This window comes from Meriones unguiculatus, chromosome 11 (genome assembly GCF_030254825.1).
Source record: "Meriones unguiculatus strain TT.TT164.6M chromosome 11, Bangor_MerUng_6.1, whole genome shotgun sequence".
Taxonomy (NCBI): domain Eukaryota; kingdom Metazoa; phylum Chordata; class Mammalia; order Rodentia; family Muridae; genus Meriones; species Meriones unguiculatus.
This window is the reverse complement of record NC_083359.1, coordinates 48,801,522-48,818,652: the sequence shown is the minus strand read 5'-3', so window position 1 is coordinate 48,818,652 and position 17,131 is coordinate 48,801,522. Positions and strand designations below refer to the sequence as shown.

The 17,131-nt window shown below is 46.0% G+C and overlaps 1 protein-coding gene across 4 annotated transcripts in view; it reads right to left on the bottom strand.

Moving 5' to 3' along the window:
- The window catches only part of Snx29 (sorting nexin 29), a 423,868-nt gene that overhangs the window by 339,525 nt on the left and 67,212 nt on the right, over positions 1–17,131 (bottom strand). For all 4 annotated transcript variants that reach the window (XM_060364193.1, XM_060364196.1, XM_060364194.1 and 1 more), the window contains 3 exons: positions 16,086–16,216; positions 10,709–10,784; positions 8,676–8,746 (listed from right to left, as the gene is read on the bottom strand). In XM_060364193.1, the coding sequence (XP_060220176.1) occupies positions 8,676–8,746; positions 10,709–10,784; positions 16,086–16,216 (278 nt within the window). The remainder of the gene's footprint in view (positions 1–8,675; positions 8,747–10,708; positions 10,785–16,085; positions 16,217–17,131) is intronic.

Genomic DNA, 17,131 nt, shown 5'->3' with positions numbered 1-17,131 from the left:
AATAGGCAACTGTAGGAATGATGAGAGTCAGATCATCTTCCTCAGGGAAGAACATAGAATTGGTTATCCAATTTCAAATGGTCAGCCCTGAAAACATATATACAAGTAACATTTGACAGATGAAGCAGGTTGTACTGATTTATTTAGGTGCATGCGTGTGTGTGTGTGTATGTGTGTGTGTGTGTGTGTGTGTGTATACACACAACAACAATTATGAAAAAAGAGGCCATGAATTTAAAACAGAACAAGGAGGAGACCATGGGAGTGGTTGGAGGGAGGAATGGAAAGGAGAAAGTGACATAATCATAATCACAAAATTTTTAAATATTAAAAAAAACAAGGATGCCTGAGGAACAAAAGCTGAGACTGTCCTCTAGCCCAACTTGCATGTATACACACTAAGCATACATACAGGAAGGCACACAGAAGCTTTAGTAATATGCAAGCAGAGTGATACTCAGAGCCAACTCCACACATCACACAGGGTGACACAGAGGGACGGAGCAGTTCAAGGCAGGTCTCCAGCATGCTTTTGCAGTTTTTATTCCTCAGTGCCACTTGTCCTCTGGAGGAGAGGAGTGTTCAAAATGTGAGGCATATAGTAGTCAAGATTTCAAGTAGATGTGCATGAGAAAATCTAACAACAGTTTCCCAAAATCAAAGAGCTCATTGCATCAACTATTCCACAATGGAGAATATTTCGGTGCAGCATGTGAGAATGGCAGAGCTACCCATAGCTCACCTCCAGAAGTTGTGGATAAAGCCACAGTGCCAGGCCACTCACATGACAAGGAGAAAAGCAAGACACCTCTAAACCACCTGGGTCTGCACAAAGTCTAGCAGAGTGACCCTGAGCTGAATTTTCCTGGAGAACAGTTTCCTGTGCTAAGGACCAGAAGTGTCACAGGAAATGCTCTTCCATTACTGGCAGATTGCTGGGACCCAGTAATAGCCACAATTCCAGGGAAATAGCTCTGACTCTTTTTCCTGCTGCATCTGACAGTAAATACATTGCCAGATCTAGGAATCTGGAATGGTATAGATCAGTAAAGTTCAACTTTTTATCAAATAATTATGGAAGGACAGGGCAGGGTGTTGGAACACTCCAAGCTCCATGCCCATTGGGTATAGGACAGTCATAGCTCCAGTGGGAGCCCCTTCTTCTCTGCTGTCTGTAATAGCATTTCCTCAGTGCTTTCTACACAGTACAGAGCCAAGCTGCGGCTAAGAAGCCACTATAAAGCTACTTCTGTATCCCACCCTTCCTGGCAAGTGTGCCCATCTCTGCAAAGGCTTCCTTAGTCCTTCCACACTTATGCCCAAAGTTTTCCTTCCCTCTGAACTAGGCCACCCTTTGGATCCCACCTCACAGACCCTTGTCATTCCCCCCCTCCCACTCTTGGCAGCAGGAAGGAATATCTGTGTTAGTGTCAGTGGCCATCAGCCACAGCACCAGGTCAAAGGCATTTATGCTTTCAGACACTGGGCTAGGGGTGACAGTGTACAACCTTGGGGCTCCTGTTAGGATTTCTTGCTCAGGACTCACTCCTGGGTGGGACGAAAATCACAAGGAGGTGGATAGTGCCCACTGGTGACAAAACAATTGTGTCACTCCCATATGACTCCCTTGTTTCCCGTCCAATTGTCCATCATGTCTCACATTGTACCATGTCTCACATTGTACCGTGTCTCACTTCCAGTCTTTGAACTCTCTGTGGGCAGGATCCACAGTGCAAGAGCTGATAGTGGCCCATGGGCACTGAGTGCACTGCCAGACCCACTTTCCACAGACTGCCTCACTTAGTCCTCACAGCAGCAATGGGAATCTCATCCTGTGTGTTTCAGTGATGGCAAAACTGAGGCTCAGAGTTTAAAAGTAATAGAAATGGAGTCTCACCCCTCCTCTCCAGTACCTAGAACAGTGCTTGTTATGTAACAGACATTTAGTAAACATTTGAGAAATATGATGAACAAATTAAGAAGTGAGGCATGTCTAAATCACATTGGAACCTTCCAACTCCTAACACAGTCACTGAACCAAGATTCAGAAGGAAAGCAAATCTCCAGCATGAGGGATCTGTGCTGCACTATTCAGGGACAGTCACAGTGGCTAAGGCACACAAGGGCTTGAACTATGACCAATTTAATGGCCACTACTCTACCAGTTCATCCTAAAATTTCACTGTTGAACCCTCAGCCAAGTCCTGGGCTGGCTGTTCAGCCCTGGGTCTGGCCTCCAAGTCCCACTCTTAGTTTCATTTCTCAAACTGCCTAGTGTTTGGAATGGTGTTGCTAGGCAACAAGCCAGACTGCCTCACTGAGATTGAGAATCCCTTCCCATGATATCAAGAGAAAACAGACTGCTTAGTAAGGCCACTGAAAAACAAAGGATATTTCTCTTGCCCTCTCTGTCATGGCTCAACATCAAAAGTAACAAAGGAACAGGCAGCAATCAAGTTGCTTGTCTTCCCTCTTTGTATGCCAAACTCCGAGTCCCGGGAAAGAAGAGGAAGGCAGTGGTCAGGATTCAAAAGCCATATAGATTATCTGTGGCTAAGCAACAATAGTAAGGGGGAAATCGCTTCTAGTTAGTAGTATATTTATTCCCTTCTAAAGTGGACCCAGACTCCCCCCACATCTCCAAAAGCCATTGGCAAGGTGTGACTATGGTGATGACCCCACAGGAAGCTTCGTGCACAGCTGGTATCTTATACCTGTAAAAGACCTCTGCCCCCATCACTCTGCTAGCCCACCTGACTGTTGAAATAAGCCACCAGCACTGGACATCCACAGCTGAGAAGCAAAACCCCACAATTTGGGGGTAGGAGGGAAACAGATAGCAAGGACAGAGGAAAGGCCATGGCGCCCCCTATGGTGCTAAAGGGCTCTCCCACCAACAACAGAGAGAAAGGCTTAAGTGGCTCCCTACAGCTCTCGGCTATCAAATAAAGAAACTAATACAAGAGTAGATAAAGTCAGCTGTGAAAACAAAGGTGAAGGAAGATAAAGGCAATGTAAACAGCAATGAGTGTCCGCTGGTGGGTCCTCACTATGTTCACTTCCTAATGAAAAAGAAATGGCACCAGTGTCATGTGCCCGGTGCATCACTGCAGCTCCAGACTCAGATCACCCATTCTACTGTGCTCACCCTTTCACACTTGCAGCTGCCAGGACATATTCACAGCAGCAGTGACAGAGCTGAAAATACATCAAACACCCACAAGAGTGGTAAAGGTTTCCTAGAGTCTATCGTTTCACGTAGGTTCATTGTTCTCCTAAGCTTCTCAGCAGACTCAGCTGCATCCCCGCCTCCACCCACAAGGCTACCAGGCATGCAGAGTCTGCTTTCAATGGCATAACCACAGTCAAGCTTTGCCAGACAGGGAGCTCCAATGTCTCCAGGCATGGCCACATATCCCCAACTAAGAGCCACATCCATTCACGTTGCCCATTGGAGGCCTGAACACTGTGTTTGGAATAATTACCCAGCAATGAATCCTTTTAAGAGTGCTAAGTCTCACCTGAATGTTTAACAGGCACAGTTCTCAGATACTTTTTTCAAATCTGTCTTTTCAAAATGTAATTTACACAGTCTTTTGAGTATTTTAATTGCACATATGCATTTAACCCTCTCAATCCTACCAGAGGACTAAGCATTATTGTTAGCCCCATTTTACACACCAGAGCACCAACCTGTTTTACAGAACTTGGTCCAGTCCCTAGTTAGAAGGGTGTCAGAGTGCTCCCTGGTGGTGAGGTTACTGCAATGCCGCTTGCTCTACAGCCATCAATAGGGAGAAAGGGTGCTTTCTCCCAACTCACAGCTCACATCACATATTCAAAAAAAAAATTAATTCAATAGTACAGAAACTCAGCTGTTAAACAGTAGATGAAAAAAGTAAAGCTTAAATAAACATCAAGTAGTAGAAAAACACCCAGTCTGGGTGGCTTTTCCAAGAGGCAGACAGCCAGAACCTTACCACGCCTGCTAGTGAGGTCCTGGCATTTAGTGTGGTTTCCACATGCTGGGCATCTCTGGGCTAGCTGTGGTGGATGCAGCAGCAGCTTGGGGATCCAAAGACCCAGCTTTATTTCCGGCTTTGATATTGGCTGACCCTCAACAGTTCCACTTCTTGTGTGCTCCACACACAAGCTCCCTGGGCTTGTCATGATACTTGCATATCATGGATGGAGGATGGAGCAGGATGGAGCCACACTGTTGAGCCTTTGTGCCTATGGTGACTTGTTTACTCCTGGTAGTTGCTGTGATGCTGAAGAAAGCTGTCTTCATCCCCCTGCTACAATATCCTTTGCTCAGTGGGTGCCAGTCACTGATATGGGTGACTCTGATAAATGGTGGTATGGATTAAGAACCCTCACCCTTGGTTTATAGCCTTTATATTTTAAAAAAGTTTTTTCCCCCAGTGCTGAGGCTAGCACCCAGGGCCTGATGCATGTTAAGCAAGCAAGCACTGAGCCACAGGCTCAGCTCACTCCCCAGCTCTTCATACCTAGGTTCACATAGGTGACTGTGCTCACTAAGTTGGAAGGTCACAGAATGCTGAGGGCCTTTGGCTGAGCTTACAGGCTCCTAGAGGGTTTTGAAAAGCTACTTTTATTTGTAAAAGGCAAGTGTCACAATCATATTTTCATGTTGAGTAGCTAGCAGTGCAAATCTTAGCACAGCCAAGATAACATGAGAGCCACTGGAATGTGCACTGTGAATTCTGCTCAGGTTTTATTCAGCCTTTACTTTCATAGGGCTAGAATGCCAGTGAATTGAGAGACAGCCACTGTATGCATGTACACACATATGCACACACACTCTGCACAGTGCACACATGAGTATCTGAGTAGCATCTGGTGTTGCCAAGCCCAAAAGTCCCTCTTTACTGGCCATATGAGCTGTCTCTGGCCTATTGCCCTGTTTGTCACTGATCCTGTTGGTGACAGAGCTAACATGTCCCAGTCAAACAATTGCTCTCAAAATAACACTAGTGCTAGCCCCCTGGGCCTGTAGAATTAAAAGCTAAATAAGGTTTATTTGGTTTTTTTTCTTTATAAATTGCCTGATTTCTAGGTATTTCATTATTATAGCAGGGACCTGATTAAAACCTCAGACAGGCTTTATGGAGATAATCAAGGTTAAATTAATCTGTATGAGTAAGGCTCTGATCCCATAAGACTGCTGTTCTTATAAGAAGAGAGTGGGATACCAGAGGTGCACATGTGCAGAGATTAGCTGGGTGGACAGAGAAAGAAGGCTGTCGGCCAAAGACACGCCTCACAGGAACCAGCTCTCTCAATACTGATCTTGGCATTGCTGTCCCATGCACCACAGGAAAAGAAATGTTTGCCAAAGCTTCCTGACTAGTCTACAGGGCTACAGAGATGCCCTTCCTATCTCTCTCATAGATGAAGCAAGGGTGGCTAGAGGTACGAAACTTCCCCCAATTTCTGAGGGAACTCTGATCCTTATCTTGCAGAGTAGACAAAAGAAGCCTTTCTAAGGAGGTCACCCCAAAAACAAAAGCCACCATACTACGCACCCACACCTATTCCCCACAGCCCATATAAGTACCAGACACCCAAGTCAAATCTGGGTCCATAGATGCCTTCCCTCAGAAGGTCCACTGAAAATTCCTGATAGGTCTCCTCAAGCAACAAGATGACTAGCAACAACAAGGATTAATTTCTAAAGAGGGATAAGAAGGAAAACAGGACAGGCTGAGTCCCTGCCATGGGCACAGCTCAGTGGTATCAAAAGGAGCATCCTTATGGAAAAGGCACAAACCAGCTGGTAGCTTTGTTGGGGATGGAAATGGCTAAGGAGAGCCAAAGACCAGATCCATCCAAGAACTGCTGACAGAGAACCCAATCCCCCTGCTCCATAGCCCCCACTGGAGAGAGCAGGGGGAAGGGTGGGAAGGGGCTTAGGAATGATGCCTGGCCACCAAGAGGAGACAGGTCATCCTCACACAGACTTCAGTATCTGCTCACCCTGTACAGCAACAGAACTCACATCAGCATTTCCTCCTTAGCAGCCAGGGGAGGGAGGACAAAGAAACTTGGGACTGTGGGAAGCCTTTGGGAGAGTGCCACACATCAGGGCAGGAACTTCAGCCTATAGGGAACATGGATGCAGCTTGCAGTTGGGATGCACATAGGCCTCCTTCCAGGAAAATCAGATGCTAGAAAACAAATAAGACACCCGAGTAACAAAGGAGAGTGTTCATGTGCAAAAAGAGCAGTCCAGATGTAAAGACCCAGGTGACATGGTCATATGTAAGCTTCTATGCCATCTTAGGTAACTATTGTATTTCTAAGAGAAATGGCATCCTGAGGTACTCTTAAAGGGACCTGTAACATCCCTGAGTGACAGTCATTCCCCATCTGCCACAACTGCTATGGGCTCCAGGTTTCACTGCACTTTGGTATTTGAAGGAAATGATAATTTTCACCCAAAGGATAATGAGGAAGAAAAGTATAATTTATTTTCATTTTATGTCCTGATTGTAGGTCCCTTCTTCATCTTTTCCCAGTCCAGCCCTCCCTCCCTCTTTTCCCCTATCACCATCCCCTAGTACACTGAAAAAGGGAATTCTCCTCCCTGCCATCTGACCCTAGTTGATCAAGTCTCATCAGGACTGCCTGAATCCTCTTCCACTGTGGCCTGGCAAGGCCGCATCACCAGGGGTAAGTGATCAAAGAGCAGGCAACTGAGTTCATGTCAGAGGCAGTCCCTGCTCCCCTTACTAGAGAACCCACATGGAGTTCTCCACATGTAACTTATTGGCTACATCTGAGCAGGGGGTTTAGGTCCTCTCCATGCATGGTCCTTGGTTGGTGCATCAATCTCTGCAGGACCCCTGGGCCCAGATTTTTTGGCCTTGTTGGCCTCTTGTGGAACTCCTGTTCCCTCTGGGTCCTTCTAACCCACCCCCCCACTTCTTCCGTAAGACTCCCTGGGTTCTGTCCAAAGTTTGGCTGTGAGTCTCAGCATCTGCTTCAATTCTCTGTTGGGTGGAGCCTTTCAGAAGCCCACTTATGGTAGGCAACCATCCTGTTCCCTCTCTTCCACCACTTCTGGTGCCTATCCTGTTTGCCATTCTGAATGAGATTTACTCCTTAGGGTCCTCCTTGTTGTTTAGCTTCTTTAGGTCTGTAGATTTTAGTATGGTTATCTTATATTGTATGGCTAATATCCACTTATAATACTATGCACGTCTTTCTGGTTCTGGGTTACCTCACATAGGATGATCTTTTCTAGTTCTATCCATTTGCCTAAAAATTAAAACAAGATTTCCTTGTTTTTAATCCATTGTGTAAATGTACCACAATTTCTTTATCATTCTTCAGTTGAGGCACATTTAGGTTGTTTCCAGATTCTGACTATTACAAATAAAGCTGCTACAAATCAAACAATCAATTTTAAAAATGCGGTATAGAGCTAAACAGAGAATTCTCAACAGAGGAATACTGAATGGAGGAGAAACACTTAAAGAAATGCTCAACATCCTTAGTCATCAGGAAAATGCAAATCAAAATGACTCTGAGATTCTATCTTACACCAGTCATAATGGCCAAGATCAAAAACTCAAGTGACAGCACAAGCTGGAGAGGATGTGGAGAAAAGAGAACCTTCCTCCATTGCTGGTGGGAACACAAACTTGTATAAACACTTTGGAAATCAATCTGGTGCCTTCTCAGAAAATTGGGAATAGCACTACCTCAAGATCCAGTTATACTACTCCTGGGCATATACCCGAAAGATATTCCACCATTCAATAAAGACATTTGCTCAACTATGTTCATAGCAGCTTTATTTGTAATAGAAAGCTGTAATTTTTACTCTATCCATGAATATGATGTGAAAGTAGAGAAAGCTAGCCAGGCGGTGGTGGCACATGCCTTTAATCCCAGCACTCAAGAGACAGGCATATCTCTGTGAGTTTGAGGCCAGCCTGGTCTACAGAGTGATTCCAGGACAGCCAGGGTTACACACAGAGAAACACTGTCTTGGGGGAAAAAAAAAAAAAAAAACTGAAGAAGAAAAAGGAGGAGGAAAGTAGAGAAAAATCTGTCCTCTCCCCATCTCCTTTCTGCTGTCTGGGGTAGGAATGAGATGGCTAGAGATCAAAAAACAGATAAAACAACTAGTCAGGAAAAGAAAGAACCCTGACCTCTGATGACCACAGAGCCCCACACTAGACCCTCTGCCAACTTAGTCGGGACCACCAGCTCGACCCCCACCTGATGACCTAGTCATAACACCTACGTTGTTAAACAATTCTAGATTTGTATGTGTGTGTGTGTGTAACATAAGGCCATTGACACCCACCCTTCAGTGCTGTGTCTCTAATACTTTTTGCAGGAAGCGGAACTGGAAATGGTTTGCACCACAGGATCGCATCAGCAAAATTGTTTCGTCCAGAATCACAAGGGAAACTCAGCTACAAGAGTTTCTTGCTGCTGGCTGTAAACAGAAGGCCCTTTGGTGGATACACTTCAGGCACCCCAATCTGGCCATGGTCTGGAAGCCTACAGTGATACCATGAACAGGCACACAGCAAGTATGCACTCGCCAACTTTATGGCCACCTGCAAAGCCCACACCTGTACAGGAAGCAGAGAGGCACTACTGGCACACACACGCCAGCCTCAGTGAGTACTTACGAACTGTCATGGACTCAGGCACTGAAGCAGAAGGTAACAGGCTGCTCAGAGGACTTCCTCGGCCTGGAGAACTGACAGAAAGCAGAAGGAAGTTACATTCAGCCTAAAACAAATCTTCAGTGCTCACAACACTCACAGGAAAAATATTTTTCCAGCAATCTACTGGAAAAACAGAAAGCAGCTGCCCCGACAAATGTGTCTGAAATTTACTGGTAACCCCAAAACCAATACAATGAGTTTGCAAGCCACTCATGAGAAAGTCACTCAGTAGGCATGTTTACAGCTTGGGTAAGACAAGATATCATGGCCTTCCTGTTCTAACTCATATAAACAAAATTTTTCCCGTGGTCTATTTGGTTTTCACATTCTTGTGGTTTGTACTGTTGCTTTTCCTAGTTAAAATACTCCCTGGATGCATGTCAATGTCCCTAGGACAAGACACATGCATGTTATGTAAGCTTTCCTCAGCCAAACGTGTAGCTTCACTATCCAATGTCAATTAATCAACAGTATGTTTGTTCCTAATAGTCTCTCATGTAACCCAGGCTGGACCTTGCTATGTGGCCAAATATGATTTTGAACTTCTGATCCTTCTGCCTTCACCTCCCAAACACCATATCCAGTTTTATGTGGTGCTGGGGATCAAACCCAGGGCTTTGTGCATTCTAGGGAAACACTCTTCTATAACTGAGCTATATCTCTTGTAGATTCTGAACAAGATGCCTTGAAATGAGGACAGACATTGACAGAGATTATGTATCCAGCAATGGATATAGTAATGTCATGACAACAGCAACCTGTCCCAGCATCCCCCCTATAAGCAGGGCTGGTGCTCAAAGACCCTTAGAGAACATAAACACATGCAAGTAACTGGACTGGCCGCATAGTGACAATCACTCTGGCTTGTCTGTGAACAACAGGGAGAAGTCATGGCTCAGACTCAGGTTCCTCAATACTGCTGCACTTGGAAAAGGCTCGGAAACACAACAAAAAAGGAGTCAGGGTCCTGGAAGAGTGCAGTGACAGCATCCTTTTTGACACTGGACTCAGTGGTATCAGACTCTTCACAATGTCATTTTAAAAATCCTGTCTGTTCAGAGTGACAGGACACCAAGCAAAGTGAGGGGCAGCCAGGACCCCCTCACCTTGAAATGCCAAGTTGAGCATTCAGATGGATAACTTCAAGACACCAAATTAAAATCATGAAGATAAAGGGGAAAGTAAAAGCAACAGAGATGAAGGTGATGTTAGGGAGAGCTCAGTGGCAAATGTCCCCTCTGTGAGCAACAGTGACACTGAAAAACTTAGTTTTCTATCTGGATTTTTTTTTTTTAATGTGAAAGAGAAAAGCATTCTACATGTACAAGCTGCCAGGCAGTAGACTTAAAGCTATTACATCTTTCCCCATGACCTAGACATCATGGAACACTAGGGCTGATGAGCAGCATTATCAACTACTAACAAACTTTAAGTAGGAAGGCTGAGGAGGAGGTGTTCAGTGTGGCCGAAGAGCTGTGGAGAGGACTGGTACATGAAAACAAGGCTGGATGGCTGCTGCCTCTCCTTATGGCGCTGGGTAGAACCCTGGGCTTTTTGCACACTACGCAGGCACTCTGCAACTGAGGGGCTGCCCAGCTATGACAGTGTATCATAGAGCATGTTATCTGGGTGAACAGTCATGACCCAACAACTGCACCTGTAAGCACAAACATGAGTTCAGGCTCGGCCTTCAGCCCCAACAGGTACCATATATCTTCAAGTGAGAATAAAACACAGATGTAGGAGGGCTGGAGAGATGGCTCAGAGGTTAAGAGCACTGTCTGTTCTTCCAAAAGTCCTGAGTTCAATTCCCAGCACCCACATGGTGGCTCCCAACCATGAGATCTGGTGCCCTCCTCTAGCATGCAGGAGTACATACAGGCAGAACACTGTACACATAGTAAGTAAATCTTAAAAAAAGAAAAAAGAAAAAAAAACACAGATGTAAACAGCATGTCACAATCCACTAAGTGGCTCGGTGTCTTGATACCGACCTGTACCGAAGGCCAGGTTCTGAGAGTACGTGGTCCTCTGGTCCTGTCCCATTCTCCAGACTTCCCACAGGGGCATCTGCGCAGAAATCACACAGAGAGTGTGAGGTTTTATTTTCAACTCCATTTTCTCCTTACAATGTGCTCAGCTGCTCTATCAGCTGACTATCAACTCTTGCCACCTACACACTGGACTCATCCACTACCCATTTAATTAACTCAAGCATGATCAAGACTTGGCGTCAGTTGCTACGTGTACCTTGTTTTGTTTTTTTTTTTTGTTTGTTTGTTATTTTTGTTCTTCTTCTTTTTTTTTTTTAACCTTGAAGCAAGAGAAGTTATTATCAAAGTCCATAATTTAGAGCTCATGGCAGAAATCAGGGATTTTGTTAAATAAACTGTTCCTGCTTGTAGCGGACGCTAGAGGGCAGCAGGGTCTCATCACTGGTGAAGTCTGCGACTTCCTACAAAAGCCACTGAGCACTTGAGAAAGGCAGTCCCAAGAAGCGGGGCCATAAATCTCTAAAGCAAACAGGCAAAGGACGTTAATGATTGTTGCTGATGCATTAGCTGCTGCTCAAGCCTCCTTCCAGGAAGAAAGTGCAGATCTGCAGGCCTGGGGCTGGATGGCAACTGAAGGGAACCCTTGCTCCTTCATGAAACTGAGTCAGGCACAGAGGTAGAGAAGGCTCTGAGTCTGGGCTCCTACCTCTTCCAGGCTTAAGGGACATGAGCCTGGAGAAAACCAATCCTTTCCACCTTTGGCTGCATTCAACCCCAACTGTTTCCAGTAACCCAAGAGCACTGCAAGCCTGGTTTCCATCCCAGGACTGCCAGACATAGGATGGGAAATCACGTAACTACCTTTCCCTTCCTGCTGGCTACAGTACAGAGTCCTTGCTCCCCAACTTCCACTCAGCAAGCCACACAGCCTCTTTGTGCCCTGCTTCCCCTTTTGTTCTGCTTTGCTCTGCTTTGTGTGGAGACATGATCTCCCTTTGTAGCCCAGGCTGGCCTGTAACTCAAGCTTCTCCTGCCTCAGCCCCTGACTGCTGGAATTACAAGCCTGCGCCACCATGTCTGGCATATCACACAACATTTTAACAATTTTTCAACATAATTACATTTTATATTATTGTGCCTTTGATACAGAATTTCACCCTGTAGCCTGGGCTGACCTGGAACTATGTGGCCCAGGTTGGCCTCAAACTTGTAACAATCCTCCTGCCTCCACCTCCTAAATCCTGGGATTACATATGTGAGCCACCAATGGCTCTTTGGTCCCTGCCTTTTTGGGTTATGCTACAAAGCCTAGTCTATACTCTGGCCTCTCAGGATGACAATTCTCAAATGCCTTTGGCTGAAACCTCAGCCCTGAATCCTGGTTCCATGTTTCTGGCTATCAGAAAGTTCCATTGAGACTTCCTTAGGCCTGGCAGCCACCTGCACTTTCAAAACCCCTGGCCTTATACCCCACTTCCTTTTGGGCTGTTAGCTCAGGGACACCTGCTGTCCAAGCACCACTGAGCCAGGTGAATCTGCTATGGTTACAGTGCCCGGCAAAGACCTATGTTCTTTTATGTTCCCTAGTTCATGGGGCTACAAGACACAGTAGGACTTTAAGAGACAGGACTTGGCTCACTGGAGGATGTGGCCTTGAAGGATCAGATACTAAGAGCCAGGTCCTTTTCTAGCTCTCTGCTTTTCCTGGGCACCAGAAGGTAAGCAGCGACTTCCATCTTGCATTCCCAACCATGACGTTCTGCATCACCACAAGCCCAAGATAAGGACCTGAACATGGAATGAAATCTCTGAGTTTGTGAGCCAAAATAAACCTTTCCTCCCTATAAGTTGATTATTCCAAGTATTTTGTTACAGTAACAGGGAGCTGAAAAACAAAATACCCCAAATCTCCAGTGTCACCCAAATTATCCCTCACTTTGCTCATGTGCAATGGCACATTTCTGGCTAGAAGGCTTAGTTTTTTTCTAAGGACCCTTCAGCAGGAGGCTATCTCAGCTCAGTCATTCTCACTGCTGAAATTCAGCCACAACTGACAAAGTCCACACATGAAGCAAAGCCAAAGCTCCAACACCACACACAATGAAAGGAATGCATGGCGGGAATAAAGGTCACTGCAATCCAGCCCACACTCCAGGAGCAGCAGTGACTCTCCCTAACTAACCGCACACCAGCCCTTTGGTGTGGCTGGCACACATGCAGACACACAGCTCAGTGTGGTGAGCCAGGTGCATGGACACACAGCCTGAGCTGCGTCACCCATCCTCTGTGCCTCTGAAACTATGGCCAGTGCCGTCTTTTACTGTGTGTGTGTGGTGGTGGGGATGGAATACGGATGCTGGGCAAATGTTCCACCACTAAGCTACACCCGCAGCTGTATTATCTTACCTCCACAGATGAAGAAACAGACCCCAAGGGCTTGCCTGACTGACCAGGCTTACAGAGTTAGGAGGTGAAGCATCTGTTCAGCCAGCACGAGCTGAGTCCTCCTCACTTCTGCCAACTCATTACAATGACCTGCAGTATGTATCTGCCCTTCTGATCTCCCAGATCTCCTGCCTCAGCACTTCTGTCTGCCGTGTCCTCTGAATAGGCATCATTCTCCCAACACTCTATGTTCTTGCCCTGCAGCAGCTCTCCCTGTGACCATCCGCTCATCCATTCAGCAAGGGTTTATAATTACTGCCCCAACTGAGGGCTCAGAACTGAACACTGTCAAGGTCAGGGTCACACTGAAGACAGACATGGTCTTGTACTTGTGAACCTCACAGACTAGGAAGAATAAGCACTGTCTAGTCACTGCACAGTACCTCTGTCAGAACAATGATGACAGCTTTTCAAGGGTTACACAGTGTGGGACACAAAGCCTGACCTCTCTAAGGAAGGAGCAGTGGGGAGAAAAGTCATGTGTTGAAAGGCTATTTAGAAAAAGAAAAAAAAAGGTATTTGCCAAGAAAGCTCTGTGTTATAGTTTCAGCACTCAGGAGGCAGAAGCAGAAGGACTACCACAGGCTACGGCCAGCCTGCCCTACACAATGAGTTCCAGGCCGGCCAGGGCTACACAGCAAGATCATGTCTCAAAAAGGAAAAGAAAACCTGAGGGGCAAACCCAGTCATCCAGAAGGCAGGAGGAGCCGGTGAGAAGCGAAGTAGGTTAATGGGAGCAGGAAGAGGTGAATGAGAGGAAGAGAGGCCTCGGCTCCTAAGAGTGCTTAATGGCCACAGTAACAACAGCAAACTTTATCCCAAGTGCACAGGGAGGCTGGAGCACTGGAATGATGCAATTTGATTATGTTCTCGATCGGCTCTGGCTGGTAAAAGAACAGAGACGGGGACAAAAGGCCACGTGTTGAGAAGGCATTTTGCCACAGCCCTGGCAAGAAGTAACAGTCAGATAGACTAGGGATATAGGATAGGGTTTCAGGACACATTCTATACATTTCACCTTCACACAGGTAATTAAATACATCACCAGCCCTGGCTGTCATGGCATAAACTGGCATCTCAGGCACTGGAGAGGCTGGGGCAGAAAACCAGGCAGTTGAAAGCCAACATGAGTGGCCTTAGTGAAACACTGCATCAAATAAAAATCTACTGGGCTGGCAAGATGGCTCAGTAAAGGCACTTGTTGCACGCCTATTGACCCTAGTGTGACTCCTGGAATCCACATGGTGGAAGAAGACATATGACTCCTGAAAGTTGTCCTCTGACCCCCACACATGCACAGTGATACATCTCCACACACTAACACACTCAAACTACATAAACAAGTAAATGTAATTTTTAAGATATTTTAATGTGTAGTTAAAGAGATGGCTAACTGGTTAAGAGCCCTTGCTGCTCCTCCAGAGGACCTGAGTTCAATTCACAACACACATATCTGGTGGTCCACAATTGCCTATAACTCCAGTGCTAGGGGATCCAATGCCCTCTTCTGGCCACCATGGGCACCTATACTCATGTGCACTCACATGCACACAGACACATACAGACACACAGAACTGTAAAGAATTTAAAAGGCTACTGATGCGCTCTGTTAACCCCAGCACTCAGGAGGCAAAGGCAGGAGGATCTCTGTGAGTTTGATGCTAGCCTGGTCTGCATAGTGATATCTATGCCAGCTAGATCTACACAGTAAAACCCTGTGTCAAAAAAACAAAATTTAATTAAAATAAAACATAAAATTATAAAAATGGATGAACACAAAGCCTCAGGTAGAACTTCCCTGCACATCTCCCATGGTCTAGCACCGTGTACATAGCAGAAAAGATAAATGCTGAACAAAGAACACCGCGCACTCCAAATGTCATGTGACCTATATAAGTAGGCTGGGCACACGGTGCAACTACCTGCCAGCTGCCACAGTATCTTGACTGTCAAAAGTAAAACTGTCTTCCCAGAGGCCTCCAAAGTCGACCACACCACAGATGACAGCAGTATGTGAGTCACTCCTTGTACTCGTTTGAAAGAGACATGTCACCCATAGGTACAGGCATTTAGCACCTGGTCCTCAGTGGTGATGCTGGAGAGGTTATGGGGAAGTGCAGCCTTGCTAGAAGAAGGACATCACTGGGGGCAGGCTTTGAGAACATAAAGCCTTTTCCCTTTACCAGTGTGTTCTCTCTGCTCCTTGCTCATGGTAGATGATGGGAGCTCTCAGCTTCTTTCTCTGGTTGTCATACATGCTGCCATGCCTCCCACCATGATGGGATTTTATCCCTTTGGCACTAGAAGCCAAAACAAATTCTTTCTTTCGTAAGTTGCTTTTGGTGATGGTGTTTTATCACACCAACAGACAACTAGCTAATACATGCCTCAGCTTAAAGCAACCACAAAAGCTAAAAGTGGGAACAATGAAGCTAAAGAATATAAAGAATGAACCCAACGGGAATGAAGGGTTAGAAGACCACAGGCTGCAGGTGAACTGAGAAATGCTCTCAGATTAGCTGTACATCTCTAAACCATCACCAAGTACGAGGTACCAATGCACTCACAGCCAAGAGAAAGAAGTGAAGGTGCCGGGCCTTCACAGAGTTCAGCAGCCTTCTCCCAAATCCTAAGGTGTAAAATAATGGTCACTATTTGGGATTTACTTTGATATGGCCAAGTTTAGCACCAAACTGTTATGGGCAGTCAAGAGAGCCCCCTCTGGTTTTGTCAACTAGTTTATCACAAGGCACTTACCCAGTTCTACAGGAGACCCCTAAGCCATTTCTTACTTCTGAGTGTCCAGGAGCCATCCTTGCCCTAAGCCCCAGATCTCCTAGCTCCTATTCCTACTTGTACAGCTAACTCAAGAACCCCATCTGTTTCTTGGAGAAAAACTCTTACAAGAGAAGAGAAGACAGGAAGCACCCACCTGCTGCACCATAGGAGCCTACTCCACTCACAGGAAAGAGGACGTCAGTGTCGGCATCAGCATCTCCATGTAGCACCTGCAGTGGGGCCCAGCCATGTACCTGGGGTAGGCAGGTGTTCCCATCCAGTGGCCTGTGGAGAAAGAACACAGCTGCATGACAGGGCCTCCAGACATATCACAGCATCTGAGCTCCTCAATCCCCAGGCCTAGATGGGGCTAAAGCAGAATAAGCCATGAGCTAAGTCAGGGCTACAAAGCTTGGATCAGACCCCTTAAATACTCATTTACCAGAGCTTGCTCAGTGTCTGCTGAAAACAGGTATTGTGCTTGCCACAGGGCAAAGAGCCAACAAATGGTTATCATATGTTCATGGAGCTTACAGTATGCAAGAGGACCCAGACATCAATCACATCATCCTGCAAGAAGGCTCAGCTCAGGATTGTGGCACAGGACAGGAAGGCTGAGGAGGAAGACCCTTTGGAAAAGGAGATGTTTGAGCCAATCATGGTGGTGTACACCTAGAATCCCAGCACTTGGGAGGCTGAGGCTGGGAAGCACTAATGTGGTCTTTGTATAGCTCAACCTACCACTGACTCAAGTTCTTGTTTTGGTTTGATTTGATTAGGGATGGAGGGTAAAGATTTTTCCTTTTACCAAGAGTTTTTGGTTTTTTACTACTTTGCTTAAGACAGGGTCTCCTGTATCCCAGGCTTCCTTAGAATGCTGTGCATAGCTGAGGATGACATGACCTTCTTCTGATTCTCTTAAAGTTTATGCCATCAGTACTGTGCACTAATTTAGAACATAAAGTTCAGTAGATCAAATCACACCTACTACATCAAGTGAGGAAAGTGGTGGGGGGAGGGGGAAGAAAAGTCAATTTACGTCATTTAAAAATTTTTTTTAAGATTTATATATATGGGTCTTTTCCCTGTGTGTATGTCTGCATACCATGTGCATACAGTACCCACAGAAGCTAGAATAAAGTACCAGATCCCCTGGAACTAGAGTTACATATGGCTGCTGTTAGAACTAAAATGGGTCCC